Raw genomic sequence first — 14979 nt, forward strand, 5'->3', positions numbered from 1 at the left:
ATAAAAAAGAAAAAGTTGCGTGCTACCATTGCATTGACATCTAACCATTTTGCATTTTAACACCAATTTCAGTTGTACAACCTGAAACCCACAGGTAGCTGAGCAAAAATGTCAGGTGATGGCCTTCCTGGCGGTTTGGAGTTAGAACTTGTGTGATTTGGGACTAATTCCTGATTTGCACCTTGCAAAGCATGATCCAATTTCCAGCTATTAAATGGTAAAATGCACAACATGTTATCAGTCCATCTTGCAATCTAATCATTAGTCGTTTTGACAGATCGCATGCCTCTTTTCACTAATTGCAGCCTCTGAGAGGAATTCAATAGCACTTGTGTAAACTCCAAGAATTCTCTGGGGCATATTACGGTTTTCAGTCATTCCCATTACAAGTAAATTATGCATTAGCCAGTTCAGCGCACATTCTCTGCACATGATTGTGAAAGTAAAGCTGCCTACAAGGATTAGTGACCTTTTCAAAATAAACGCCATAGCATTAGAAGAGCAAAACTGAGTTCGGCACGGAGGAGAGAAAAGCCAGCTCTCCTTATCATCATTTCCAATGACTCCAGGTCAATGGACAACTGCCTGTAAAATCCAGCTCCCATGAAGCATGCATGCCACACATATCCACCATTCTTGTGATCAGGAATGGTAAGACTCCATGGGAAAGGAAGAAGGGGATTCAGGCAGCAAAGCTGGTTCCAATAACCTCACCAAGTGCCTATTAAAAGACACAATTCAGCCAGCACAGATGATATAAAACCAGTGCAGCTGCTTCCTGGTCTTTTTGTTGAGGAGACCACAGCAAAGCCACATCTTGCTGCAAATGGCAGGGAATCCACAATCACCTTCCTGTATATCACATGACCACAACACATCATTCAACTCCTTTTGGGGATGCGGTCAAAAGGCTTTCAGTAAAATCTAAAACAGGAGTCTCCAAAAGTATTTATTCTCTGGGGATGATTCAAACTCCTGTTAGATTAGCTGCAAAAATTGTAACACTTATGTGACAACTGCATATTCCAAACAATACGTGCAACTGTATTTCTCTCCCATGTGCCTAATTACACAAACTGTATACAGTTCAGGAGTGATTATGGCCAATAAATGCCATAATTTCGCACCTGTGAATCTGGTTCACACTTTGTGGAACAGGGGTTCAGTGACGGAAAGGAGTAAATCACCCAAGGGGGAAGGAAAAAAGTCTGCACATCCCATCTGATCCAATGAAGAAGTGAAGCACTTGCACCCATCCCCCCCCCCCTCCCTCACCACCATCAGGGCCACAAACAGACCTTCCAAGTCCAGCAACACCACTTATGAATCTGCAGGGGTCATCTACTGCATCCGGTGCTCCCAGTGTGGTCTCCTCTACATCAGAGAGACTGAACGCAGACTGGAAGATTGCTTTGTTTTGTACCTTGGCTCTGTCCGCAATAGTGGGGATCTCCCAGGGGCAACCCATTTCAATTTACTGCCCTATTCCCATGCCGACATGCCCGTCCATGGTCTCATCCATTGCCAGACTGAGACCACCCGCAAATTGGAGGAACTATACTTCAAATTCCATCTGAGTACCCTCCATCAGGATGGTATTAACATTGAATTCTCCGGTTTTCTGTTACACCTTTCCCCCCCCTCCCCCTCCCAAAACCACCATCTTTCTCCTTCTGCTATCTATTTCTCCTTTCCTCTATGTCCATCTCTTTCTCTATCCTTCTCCTTTTGTCTCCTTTCATTTAGCTCTGCATCCACCCGTTCCCATGATCAATTCTGACCCTTCCACCACTGTCCTCCTGCCCAATTATCACCTTGTCTCTGCTGGCCTATGCTCCACCCCCTGCCTTTTCTTCTCTTCTTCCCCAGTATTTTTATTCAGACACTGTCTGCTTTTTGCTCACACCTTGAAGAAGGGTTTAAGGCTGAAACGTTATATATCATTACCTCTTATGGACACTGAGAGACCTGCTGAGTTCCTCCAGCATTTTTGTGCTTTTACAATGAAGAAGGATAAACTATTTCCACTGGCTTTATGGTCCATAACCAAAACACAGATATTAAACAATCAGTAAAAGAAGCAGATGTGTGGTAGGAATTTTCTTCATTTCATACAGTGAGTTGTTTCACAGCCTGAATGGTCAATTGATGTGAATTCAACAGTAACTTGTAAAGCAGAAATATACAGTCTGCATTTCTAAGAGGAAAGAGCTGGGGAGATGGATTAATGAGGCATGTGAGAGAAAATAAATTGTTCAGTAAGGCAGGGAGAAAGGGAAGCCCACATGGATCTGATGGCCCAAATAACCTGTCTTTGTGTTTAGTTGGAAAGAAACTGGACCACAGATTCAGAGTCAGCGCAGGGACAATAGGCCTCATTCTAGTTTGTAAAATTTTCTGATCCAATAAGAGCATTTTTGTAACATTTTGTGTTTTCTCTTGAGCGTGAATCAGTGGCTTGGAATGAATCTAGTTTTCAAAAAAAAATTTAGGGAGCTATAAGTCAATGAAAGCCAGATTTGATTTGATTCAGATAAAGCATGAATATATGAGGAGGAGTTATGACCTGATTTGGTGCTTATTAGTTTGGCGCCAGCTCATTTAACTGCTCCGAATATTCACATTGTAAATGGCTTGTGTCCCCCATTTAACCACATGTAGCCATGTTGTATCATTGAATGATGCAAATATAATAGGGTAGATAAGATTGCATCGAGTAGACTGAAGGTTATTATATTCTAACATAACTTCAACCTCCTCGTGGCTAATATCCAACTTGATTACTTGATCTTTTACTCAGCTTTTAGCTGGTTATTGAGAGGAGTCCTTTATACAGCAGAACAGTGGCCCTCAGCCAAAGGAAAAAGAATAAAGTGCTCCCACAGAATGAAAAGCCTAATTAGGAAGAGATGGCCCTTCACATATTGCTTTGTTTCTCAGGAGCACATTCATCCCTTCTCTAATGATGTTGGAGAAGCAGACCCAACTCCTGGTCCATGTAACTTTGTTTACCATTAAATGACCAGAACAGAGGTGAGGAGAAACAGCTTTAAAGGATCTAAGAAAGATTTTTCATCCAGTTAATGGTTGCAATCTATAATATACTGCATAAGAAGAAGGCAGGTACTCTCATATTTATGAAACATCTGGCTGAGCACTCATCTCACTGAGGTATAGTAGTTTACAGACCAAGTCCAGGTCATTGGGATGAGTATACCTGTAGTTAGCATGGTGGCCAAAAGGCCATTCTCTGGGCTGTATGACTCTTCCAACTCTATTAAACAAGCCATGTTAATAGAATGCTGTTAAGACACATCATCATGTAAGTACACTCATACCACTGTCATCCCCTAAAACTCAAGCATATTGACAGGCCCCAAGGCCCAGGAAATATGCCGCTTGTATGCACACTGTTTATACGTAATGTATCTTTTTTTTAATACTTTATTTTAATTTTGTGGTCAAATATGTATCAAGAAATAACCATTACCTAAATACATAAATTGAAATGAGCAAAATCAATTGTACAAGTTGTCCATATCTCCAAACAACCCCTTTCTCCCTCCTCCAAATAAACCCTGAAATATAGAAATAGAAAAGAAAGAAGGAGAAAATAGATAAGAGAGAAACAGAAAAACAGATAAAGTGGAAAAAAGAGATGGAAGTATCAGGATCTGGAATCCACTTCAGAGAATCTAATTCCTTTTCTTATCTAGATCTCAAATAGAGGAAAGAACAAGGTCGTAGAACTCAGGAACAGGGAAGTATCTCTAAATATTCAACCCTGCATTCTGCAAGTATGGCTGCCATACCTGCAAAAACTTCTTTATACTTCTTCCTTAGATTATAAGTAATTTTCTGCAATTATGGCTGCCATACCTGCAAAAACTTCTTTATGCTTCTTCCTTAGATTATAAGTAATTTTCTCCAGGGGAACACAACTTTGTATTTCCGCATTCCACTGGGCTATGTCCAGAAGGGAATCAGACTTCCAAGTAACCACAATACATTTCCTGGCCACCACCAAAGCAAATTTAAGAAATTCTAATTAGTACTTGGATCTTATATCCACAATATTTCCTAGGAGAAACAATTCTGGACTTTGTGGCAATTGTTTCCCATTAATCAGGTCTAATAAAATTCTTACATTTTCCCAAAAAGGTTTCACTTTAGAGCATGACCAAGTTGAATGTAAAAAGGTTCCCATTTCTTCGCCACATCTAAAACATATATTAGAATTTATTTATGTAATTTCTGTGGGGTAAGATATAGCTGATGCAATAAATTGTATTGCACCAATCTATCTTGCATTTATTATATTGGTCATGTAGTCCTTACATAAATCGGACAAGTTTTTATCATCAATACTAATATTTAGGTCTGATTTCCATCTTGTTTTGACTTATATAACTCCCGCTTGGGAGTTCCTGACTGAAGTAAGGAATACATTGCAGATGTAAACTTCCTTGTGATCCCCCTTCAAATCAGAGTCTCCATTTCACTGCCCTCTGGTAACATCATCGCCAGTCCTAATTCATCTCTGGAAAAAGCTCTTAATTTAAAGTAACAGAAGATTGTATTGTTAAGAATATTATATCTATTTTTTAACCTTACATGTAACAACCTCCTACATGCCTGATCCCTGGGACCAGGTATGTAGAATCTTATTATCATTGATAAAGGAATTAATCTATTTTGAGTCAAGAGCATCTTTGGAAATATTTTTCCTTTTGATCCAATTAAATTATTCAATTTGTACAAAATATTCAAAATATGCTTGCTTGGAGGTGCTTCATTTCCACCAGAAAGAGATTTAGCGTCCCATTTATATATAAGGTCTTCAACTCTCTCAAACTTTGTGCAGTTCAATTTCGACCACGAAGGCTTGTCTCTTCCATCAAAGAGGGAAGTGACAAATTTCATCTGGGCCACCCAATAGTAATATTTGAAATTTGGGAGTTGCAACCCCACCTCCCCACATCCCCACCCCACCCCACCATATCGTATTTCCAAGTTAATTTTTCCCTGGAGAGTCTGGCTAATTTACCTTTTCAAAGAAACTTCCTAACCAATTTATTCAAATTTTGTAAAAAAGTCTGTGGTAATGGATTTGGAAGAGTCTGGAAAAGGTACTGTACACATGGGAATATATTCATTTTAACACAATTAACTCTTACAATCAAAGTTATCAGAAGAGTTATCCATTTATTTAAATATTTTTCAACTTTCTTAAGCAGGGGGAGATAGTTCATTTGATATAAATTCTTCAAATCATTATTGTTTTAATCGCCAAATACTTAATCCCATTCTTCGGCCATCTAAATTGCATATTTCTTGACAATTTATATAATCCCCATTAATTAACAGCACAATTTCACTTTTGTCCAAATTTATTTTATTCTCAGAGACCTCCCATAATCTTCCAGTGCAAATGCAGCTTTTGCAAAGAAGTTTCCAGTTCTGTCAGATATATTAATGCAACATTTGCAAACAGACTGATCTTGTGTTCAATCTTTGTCAACCTTGAACTCCTTGATATCTCATCAAATAATTACTGCCAAAAGTTCTATAGCCACATTATGTATCTTTGAAATTCACCTCCCCTTCCCTATACAAAGTTGCTACTGCATCAAAACAGTTTACTACGTGAGAGTAATTGCATTTCATTTTAAGATTTAATCTGAGAAACGTTTAAGATCATGATCAATTAATTAAAATTCTCAAACAACAGAGTTGGTATCAGCAAACAAAGAGAAGCTGGGAGACTCAATTGGTCCATGATGAGAGATGGTCAGTCAATGTTTTGAGAAACGGTCTTGACATGAAACATTGACTATGCATGCTGCCCGTCCTGTTGATCCTCCCATCTTCTCTTTGTTAGCTCATAAGATTCAGTATCTGCACTCCTTGTCTTTCTCTATGTAAGCCATCAGTTCAGACCTGGTGTGTGACAGTCCACAAACATTATCACAACTACTACATCTCATCCACTCAACAGCTCACCAACCACTCGATTCCTTCTCTCAATGGCACCATCTTTGAGTAAAGACGGAAGGTGACCAATGAGTTGGCAAGGTTATGGGTAATTTGAGAAAAGTTGGCATCAGAGATCTCCACAAAACAAAGGCCAGTTTTCCTGGCTTTTCGCTACTTCATATTTTCTGCCCTGTTGTGGCCTCATATTCCAGTCTTATATGCGCATGACAAGGGTTTGCTATGTGAATTCTGCAACTGGTCTCTTCTGTGCAATTGGTTGTCAGGAGTTTCTTTCCCAGCTTGAATTATTAATTCTTTTTGCCCTTCCAGCTACGTTGGAGAAGGATCTGAACATGCCATCTGCACATCCTTAACCAAACCATCCAGGATGGTACAAATACACAAAGGAATGTCGGAGGAGGAGCTCCTCAAGCCTACTGTTCAACTCAATTAATGGCTGACCTGTACTGTTTCTCCATTTGCTCAGTATTACTCCATACAGGTGTACCCCACTTTACGAAAGTAGAGCATCCCTATAAAACTTTTCTAAAGCGAAGACCCAATCAATACTATTGAAGACTATTTACGTAAAAGTAAAAACCCATTTAGATTTCTTTCGGAGAGTCAACACAGGTTTCTTCTTAAAAGCAAACTTTCGTAAAGCGAGTATTCAAAAATCGGAGTATACCTGTACAAACTAATTCCTCAACAAAAATCACTCTAAGAGCTTCACATGATTCCTAGCTTTCTCAAACATTCCACCTTCACACCACTCTTTATGTGAAAACTTTATTCCTGATTATACCCTGGGCAGGCTGACTCGAATTTTAAGGTTATATTTTGTCCTTGCTTGTACAGGATTTCACACTGGAGGTAAAAGTTTCCCTGTATCCAGCCTGTCAAATCACTTTCTTGATTCCAGAACTTCAATAAGATCACTAATTAATCTTCTAAATTAAAGGGTTTACAATCTGAGTTGATGTAAATCATTCACATTTAACCCTTTAAGCATGTTTTTTTTAAACACACAAAATGTTTCAAGACAGCCACCATCATCCAGATAGCAAAGAGGGTGACAGTAACAGACCTCAATGACTACCGCTCAATGGCACTGACCTCCACCATTGTGAAATGCTTTGAGGGCCCGGTGATGGAATCTATCAAAGTGAACCTCCCAGAGACACTAGACCCATTTCAATTCACCTACAGACGGAACCGTTCCATTGATGATCCTATAGCCTTGTCCCTCCACTCCATCCTGACCCAACAGGAGAATGATGTCTTATATGCCAGGCTGCTGTTCATCGACTTCAGCTTGGCATTTAATACAATAATTCCCCAGCAGATGGTGTAGAAACTGTCCTCGCTGGGACTCAACATCCCCCTCTCTGTAACTGGATTCTGGATTTACTAACAGAGAGAACACAGACTCTAGGTCAGAAGCAGAACTTTGAGCTCCGTCACGCTGAGTACTGGCGCATTCAGGGTTATGTGCTCAACACGTTCTTGTTAACGCTACTGACCCATGACTGCAATGCCAGATCCAGCTTCAAGTCGGAGTATTTTGTAGATGACATGACAGGAGTTCGCCTTGTCAACGATAACAATAAGTCACACAGCAGAGAAGAGGAGAAAACGGTATGAGAATAACAACCTGAATCTCAACGTGGACAAGGCAAAATAGATAATTGTTGAATTCAGGAGGACCATTGATGACCACTCTCCACTATACATTAATAGCTCAGTCGTGGAGAGATTAGAGAGCACCAAGTTCCTACTTAAGTAGTGACCTATCCTGGACACACAACATTTTCTCATTTGTCAGCTAGGCACAACAGCGACTGCAATTCTTGATAAAATTGAGACAGGTAGGGCTACCAGACATCATCCTCTCAAATTTACACAAAAGCTCTATTGAGAGCATCCTGGCTGGCTGCATCACAATGTGTAGAGCATTGGATTGGAAGTCAAACAAAGGTCCATGAGAATGGCAAAGATCACTGGGGTTTCACACCCCTCCCAATCGATGTGAGCTACTGGGATCATTGTCTGAAGAGGGCTTGCAAAATCATTGAGGACCCCTATCACCCCACATGCAGCATCTTTCAGCTACTCCCGGGGAAAGAGATACAGGAGTATCAGAGCCAGAACCACCAGGCTGAGAAGCAGCTTCTTTCCACAGAGAGTGAGACTGCTGAACTGCTCATACAACAACCCCCCACCCCCCCCCCCGTAACTCTAGTATTTATATAACAATATTTATCTACCTGATATACATGTGTAATAGTCAATACCATGTAAAAGTTGACCCCCTATTTTTGGCCCAAAAATCTGGTATTCCCCCCATTATCTGCGGTTTTGATTACCCGTAGTCAACCACATTCTGAAAATATTAAATGGAAAATTCCAGAAATAAATAATTTATAAGTTTTGAATTGCATGTCATTTTGAGTAGCACTAGGAAATCCCACTCTGCGCCGCCCAGGATGTGAATATGCTGCCATCTCGGTTATCAGATCGACTTCCGCAGTATCACAGTGCTTGTGTTCAAGTAGCCATTTTTTAATATTGTCATAGTTGTTCTATTTTATTATTAGTTATTGTTAATGTCTTATTGTGCCTAATTTATAAATTAAACTTTATCACAGGTATGTATGCATAGGAAAAAAAAAAGTTTATTTAGGGTTTAGTGCTTATTTGCAGTTTCAGGCATCTGCTGGGGTCTTGGAACATATCCTCCATGAATGAGGGGACTACTGTATCATGTGCAAAAACCACTCCTTTAATTTTGGCCCCAGCCACCTGTTGATCCGCTCCTGACACCCCAACTGCTGACTCTCTTGCCCAGTCCTGGCTGCTCATCTGAGCTCCTGATGCCCCAAGCTCAGACTCACCACCCAGTGCCAGGCACCCATCCACACTCCTGATAGTCCAAATGCAGACTTACCGCACTCAAAAGTGATAGTCATGTATATGCAAGTAATGGTTGACCCTCTAAATTTTACCTGAAAAATTGGTCCATAAAATTTGACTATTACCATAAGCGTATACAGAGCCGTTGTCATACCCACACTCCTGTTCGGCTCCGAATCACGGGCCATCTACCGGCACCACCTACGGCTCCTAGAACGCTTCCACCAGCGTTGTCTCCGCTCCATCCTCAACATCCATTGGAGCGCTTACACCCCTAACGTCGAAGTACTCGAGATGGCAGAGGTCGACAGCATCGAGTCCACGCTGCTGAAGATCCAGCTGCGCTGGATGGGTCACGTCTCCAGAATGGAGGACCATCGCCTTCCCAAGATCCTGTTATATGGCGAGCTCTCCACTGGCCACCGTGACAGAGGTGCACCAAAGAAAAGGTACAAGGACTGCCTAAAAAAATCTCTTGGTGCCTGCCACATTGACCACCGCCAGTGGGCTGATAACGCCTCAAACCGTGCATCTTGGCGCCTCACAGTTTGGCGGGCAGCAACCTCCTTTGAAGAAGACCGCAGAGCCCACCTCACAAACAAAACTCAAAGGAGGAAAAACCCAACACCCAACCCCAACCAACCAATTTTCCCTTGCAACCGCTGCAATCGTGTCTGCCTGTCCCGCATCGGACTTGTCAGCCACAAACGAGCCTGCAGCTGACGTGGACTTTTTACCCCCTCCATAAATCTTCGTCCGCGAAGCCAAGCCAAAGATATGTACAGTACCCTTGCATAATGTTTGGATCAAAGATTTTTTTTTCCTTTATTTGCCCCTGTGCTCCAGAGTTTAACATTTGTAATCAAACAATTCACATGAAATTAAAGTGCACATTCAAAATTTTATTTAAGATTAAGAAGAAAGGTGGCTGGCGCCGGCTTGCCGCAGCCATTTTGTGGCGGGATCGGCAGCGAGGTGAGGAGCAGCATGGCGTACTGCAGGCAGGCACAGAAGGTGCAGAAAGTGATGGTGCAGCCCATCAATCTTATTTTCAGATACCTTCAGAATAGATCCAGAATCCAAGTATGGTTATATGAGCAAGTCAACATGAGGATAGAAGGCTGTATAATTGGGTTTGATGAATACATGAACCTTGTTTTGGATGATGCAGAAGAAATTCACATGAAATCAAAAGCAAGAAAGCCGTTGGGTCGTGTAATGCTGAATGGGGATAACATCACCTTACTACAGAGTGTCCACACCTAAGAATGCCCTCAGTGAAGTCATTTCTTTAGATTATAGTTTTGAGTGTTTCATTAAGTTGATTAATTTTTTTTTTACCTTTCTGAAGTAAAATCATGAAAATCAAAAAAAAAAATTAAGAAGAAAGACCATACTGGTCAACTCAGTAATCACAAGGAACTGGTCTTCCAAGGAAGATCTCCACTGCTGATGACAGAAAAAATCTCATCATAATGAAGAAAATTCCCCAAAACATATGAGCAACATTCTTCAGGAGGCAGGTGTGGATGTGTCAATGACCACTGTCTGCAGAAGACCTCATGAACAGAAATACAGAGGCTGCACTGCAAGATGCAAACCACTGGTTAGCCAAGACACAGGATGGCTAGTTTACAGTTTGCCAAGTAGTACCGCAGAATTCTGGAAAAAAAGTGTTAATTTCCAAAACACAATTTATGATAAATGACTGCTTCACTGCACAAACTTCTGACCTCATCTCTGTTTAAGTGGTTATAATTCTGGAAAGTCTAATGACCACAAGCAAAAACCTGTTTTTTTGTTTTAAACAGGTGGCCTCCTTCAGCAGTTCTTCTTGAGTACTTGAATGCTTGTTTTTAATAAAGCAAATACTTCTTTGTTCTTGAATCAATTAAAACCCACTTCAGTTCCATTAGCTCTTTCTGAGTTCAATGGCGTATCTGTAAATGTGCTGACCTGTGTGTGACCCTGTATCCAGCCCACAATTCCCTGATTCCAGAATGCATCATTTTTAATCCAAATGAGATCACTTGGAGTGCTGAGGGAGCTCTTCATCTTTCTGATCAGGAAAGCATTCTAAATCATACGATTTTCAAATTTGGCAATTGGTCTGGGCCATTTTTGGTTAAAAATATCCATCCAGTTCGGGTAGTTCCCCACTCTGATCCAAGTCTTTAACCACATATCACAAGTACAACAAAGCTGGTTCTATTATGGGGAGAGTCACTTGGCCATTTATACTGGGCACCTTTGTAGACCTTTCATGTAAATAGAAATATATAAATGTACAGCAGTTATCACACCAGGGATAAAAATGACAGTTTTTTCAACCAGGAAGGAAACCCAGGATTAAATTCTGGAAGTGCTGAATCCTACATTGACGTGCAGAAGAACATGGTGGCTTTGAATAAAGTACAGGTCAGTTGCAAATTCCACCCTGAACTTCCAACAGGAATGCAGAAGATGGTGCCTTGAACAGTTCAGTGCTGCACAGAAATGGCAAGCCTGAATTTTACGACTCAAGTTTCTTAAAAACGACTTGAATCACCATCCTTTTGGCAACTATGTTGTCCACTGAGCCCTGGCTGTCCCCTCAAGCCTTATTGATTGATTTGGTGGGTCTTAACCCTGCATGAAATTTATACTTCAACCAGTGTCTACACATTTTCACGATTTACTTATGAAATTTAAACTGTCTGGTATTTGGCAGGCAGCTCAACTGTATAGAAATTGCAAGTCCTGTTCATCAACAGCTGACTTCCTTCTGTCAGACAAACAAACAGAATGAATGTGAGAAGTAAATAATTTCTGCTTCAATTAACTCACAGGTGTGATCAACGAACACCACTACAATATCAAGTGTACTTTCCTTCAGACCAGGGTTATTGAAAGATCTTTTACTCATTTTAGTTGGATTTCCTTTCTCATATGGGACCACACATGAATATCATAGCTTCTCTCAGTGCCACCAGTGTGGAACTCTTACCTCTGAGCCAAAAGGTGGAGGCTTTGAATCCCACGGTGGGTAGTTTTGGAGACCAGAAGCCTGGGACTGACCTTATCAGGATACTGGTGATCAGTGGAAGAGAGTAGTTTGGGAGGGGATCTATGAGAGGGACATAAATAGTGATGGGTACAGAAGGATCATAATGAGAGAACATGTTCCCATTGGCGGAGGGCTCAAAAAACAGGATAAGAATGAAGCAAAAGATCTAACAGTGACAAATGGAAAAACGTTTTACACAGCAAGTGGTTAGAAAATGCACAGCCAAGGCAAGTTCAAATGCAAATGTATCTGAAAGGAAGGAACTTGCAAATCCAATGGGAGAGAGAAGTTGGACCAGGTTTATTACTTTTATATAGTTTTGGTACAATCTTGATGGGACAAATGACCTTCTTCTAAGCAGTGAGAACACTGAATGACTGATGAACTGCTCACACTGTTCATACAAATCCCTTCAACACTCTCCTATTATTTAACAATATTTATTTTTATTTCTGTTCTGTTTATACTGTAAATCTCTTGTAAATATGTGTGCTATGTCTATATATGTGTTTGCATGGTTTTTTTTTTTACACACTGAAGAATGCCATTTTGTACAGTTGTACTTTACAATTGTATAATAATATGCTTGAACTTAAAAAGGGATGGTAAAGAAAGAGGATCTTGAGGAGCTGGGTATGGAGAGTGAAGAATCATTAAGTGAGGAAGATGAGGTACTGTTCTTCACCTTGAGCTTCACTGGAACAGTGCAAGAGGCTTAGGACAGAGAGGTTAGGATGAGGCTGGGACGGATAATTAAAGTGGCCCTGAACCTGGAATTTCAGTTATGGGTGTGGAATTATCTACCATCCAGATCAATTCAGTTCTTCCAAATAGATGATATTAAATTGGGAATTTTCTGATACTGGAATCTTCTCCATATTCATGGGCAGATCTGGAATAGAATTGCAGGTTGTAATGCGTGTCGAAAGAACCAAATACTTGTTGATCCAAACCAAGGCATTTATTAACTAAAAGTCTGGAGCATATCACAAATAGGTCGACCAGTCCAGAATGACCTGGTCTGGCTAGGAGCAATCCTTTAAAACCTGCCAGTAGGTGCGGCTACACTCTCAGCCAATCACAGTCATCCTACACTACCATCTGTACATATATACATTGGTGATAGAATCTGTACTATCACACAGGTTCACCTCATAGTCCACTGCATAAAACAACCAGACGCCCTCTATTCTTCATTCACATTTATCCCACAATGTCTGACTTGCTGCTGTTGGAAAAACAGTTTAAGAATGAGAGCCTTTTGGTGGAGTGATTCCCGCATAACAGTGCGAGGCCTGGTGGAGTAGTAGCTGAAACAGACCAAAGCTGGAATCTTTCACTTGAGCACCACCTTGAGGCCTGCCTCATGTCTTGGAACTCCACACTAAAATAGGTATTTCATTACCCACTTGTTTCACCTCTTTCTCTTGCTTCGATGGTTCTTAGGACTTGCGACACACCATTGGACTGATAATTAACTTATCATGTTCAACTGCCCTGAGGATGCAGGTAGACGTGACAAGGTGACCATCAGATAACTTACCTTTTGTCAGTTCCTCCCAGATCTACCCGAAAACAGGAACCCGGTTACAGCGAAGGGCTGAGATCTGATCAATGACCTTCATGTATTTGTTGAGTTAAAGGTAACTCTACTGAAGTACCTCCCTATTAACAATTCAGTGCCAGCCCACTGATACCTCCTTCACCTCTGGGTTCAAATCACACTCCAGGAAATTGAGCCCATTATCCAGTGCATTTGATTAAGTGACGCTGCTGTTGATTTATTATTTTTTTTGCTTCTATTCATATTTCATTTTAACCTGCCTAGTTAGCCCATCAATTTAACAAATTCCACAACTTGCTTGTCACAAAATCAGTGGAGTTATTTGGACTGAGTAGTAAAGCTCAGTCTCTATTATCAGAGATCCCGGTTTTATGATGGCTGTAAACGATGGTTCTGTCAATAGGTAAATGTGAAAGATCCCACAACACTATCGGAATGCTCGCCCTGGTGCTTTGCACTTTAAGTACCCACAATCCAAAGCCACTAAAACAGATTTTACAATTATTTATCTCATTTGTTACAAACCGGCTGACATGTTACAAAGATAAGGACACTGTGAAATAGTCATGGATGTCCATCAGGGCTATAGGAACACACATTTATTTTCTTCTTCCTTATCAAAGGATCAAATAATCCAAGGATATTAGTTCCCATTTACCCAATTAGATTTGCAATGAAAATAAAGATGGAGAAAGAGAAAGTCCAAACTCTGCTGGGTGTGTGAGAATTACAGTCTACATCCTATCAACATGTTGTTTTTACAACAAGCAAGTTTGACCTGGACACGCTTGCAGAAGAATTGTAATGGTTCTTTTTGAGCAGTCATCATACCACAGAAACCATTGATTCACCATTGTTGTGAGATTACACTTGTACTCAAAGTTTATAGAAATGGAGTACAATCAAAGAGAACCTAATGAACAGAGTTTGGACTGGGTGAAGAAAATGCTGCAATGCAGAAGTGGCACTAAGTGCTTACCGTGTTGTTTCAGTAATTATTTTCCATTGTACATGGTGTTGAGAGGCTGAACTTTGGGCCTCATTAATAACAACCCTGCACCAATCTGTCCAGATGTGAACTATTCTGTTCTGCAGCGCCATCAATCCTTAACATACCAAACAATGAACATGCTGACATCTACCTGGCAAGAAATGTTGCAACATTTGGATTGATGCCAATATAATATATATTATATTCAGAGTCTTGCATTTCTATTTTCAATGTTCTAGTTTCACATGCTTCTTGATTGTTTGGACTATTCAAATCAGGAGGTGTCACCAACATGATAAAGAAAAAAGGGTCCCTTGCTCCCCTGAAGCCAACAGGCCTATTTGGAGCTGCATGCTATCCACTCTCTGGTGTCCAGAGCCACCCCTTTATTTCTTTTCAAAAACCAGAGGATCAAGGCTTTAATGATTTAGTTTTTGTTGAAGTCAATTCATCTGTTGAGGTAATTTTGTCAACAGCAATGCCTGACCA

At 40.6% G+C, this 14979-nt stretch overlaps 2 protein-coding genes and 1 long non-coding RNA gene across 6 annotated transcripts in view; 2 read left to right on the top strand and 1 right to left on the bottom strand.

Moving 5' to 3' along the window:
- LOC138738814 (uncharacterized) overlaps positions 1-8563 on the top strand; it is a 58276-nt gene extending 49713 nt beyond the window's left edge. Inside the window, exon 4 of the long non-coding RNA XR_011341781.1 lies at positions 6307-8563. This is a non-coding gene — a long non-coding RNA (uncharacterized lncRNA). The remainder of the gene's footprint in view (positions 1-6306) is intronic.
- Positions 1-14979, bottom strand: part of LOC138738811 (rho GTPase-activating protein 6-like) — a 564699-nt gene that overhangs the window by 1326 nt on the left and 548394 nt on the right. The gene's annotated exons all lie outside the window — the stretch shown is intronic.
- On the top strand, positions 9834-10170 carry LOC138739839 (small nuclear ribonucleoprotein E-like). The gene has a single exon (XM_069892384.1). It carries the CDS (start codon positions 9877-9879, stop codon positions 10153-10155), a length of 279 nt encoding a protein of 92 aa, XP_069748485.1. The 5' UTR covers positions 9834-9876; the 3' UTR covers positions 10156-10170.

Source organism: Narcine bancroftii, chromosome 7 (assembly GCF_036971445.1).
Source record: "Narcine bancroftii isolate sNarBan1 chromosome 7, sNarBan1.hap1, whole genome shotgun sequence".
In the NCBI taxonomy this organism is placed as follows: domain Eukaryota; kingdom Metazoa; phylum Chordata; class Chondrichthyes; order Torpediniformes; family Narcinidae; genus Narcine; species Narcine bancroftii.

What these genes read in the sequence shown, in the direction of transcription:
- LOC138739839 (XM_069892384.1), top strand. Translation starts at nt 9,877, where the DNA reads ATGGCGTACTGCAGGCAGGCACAGAAGGTGCAGAAAGTGATGGTGCAG.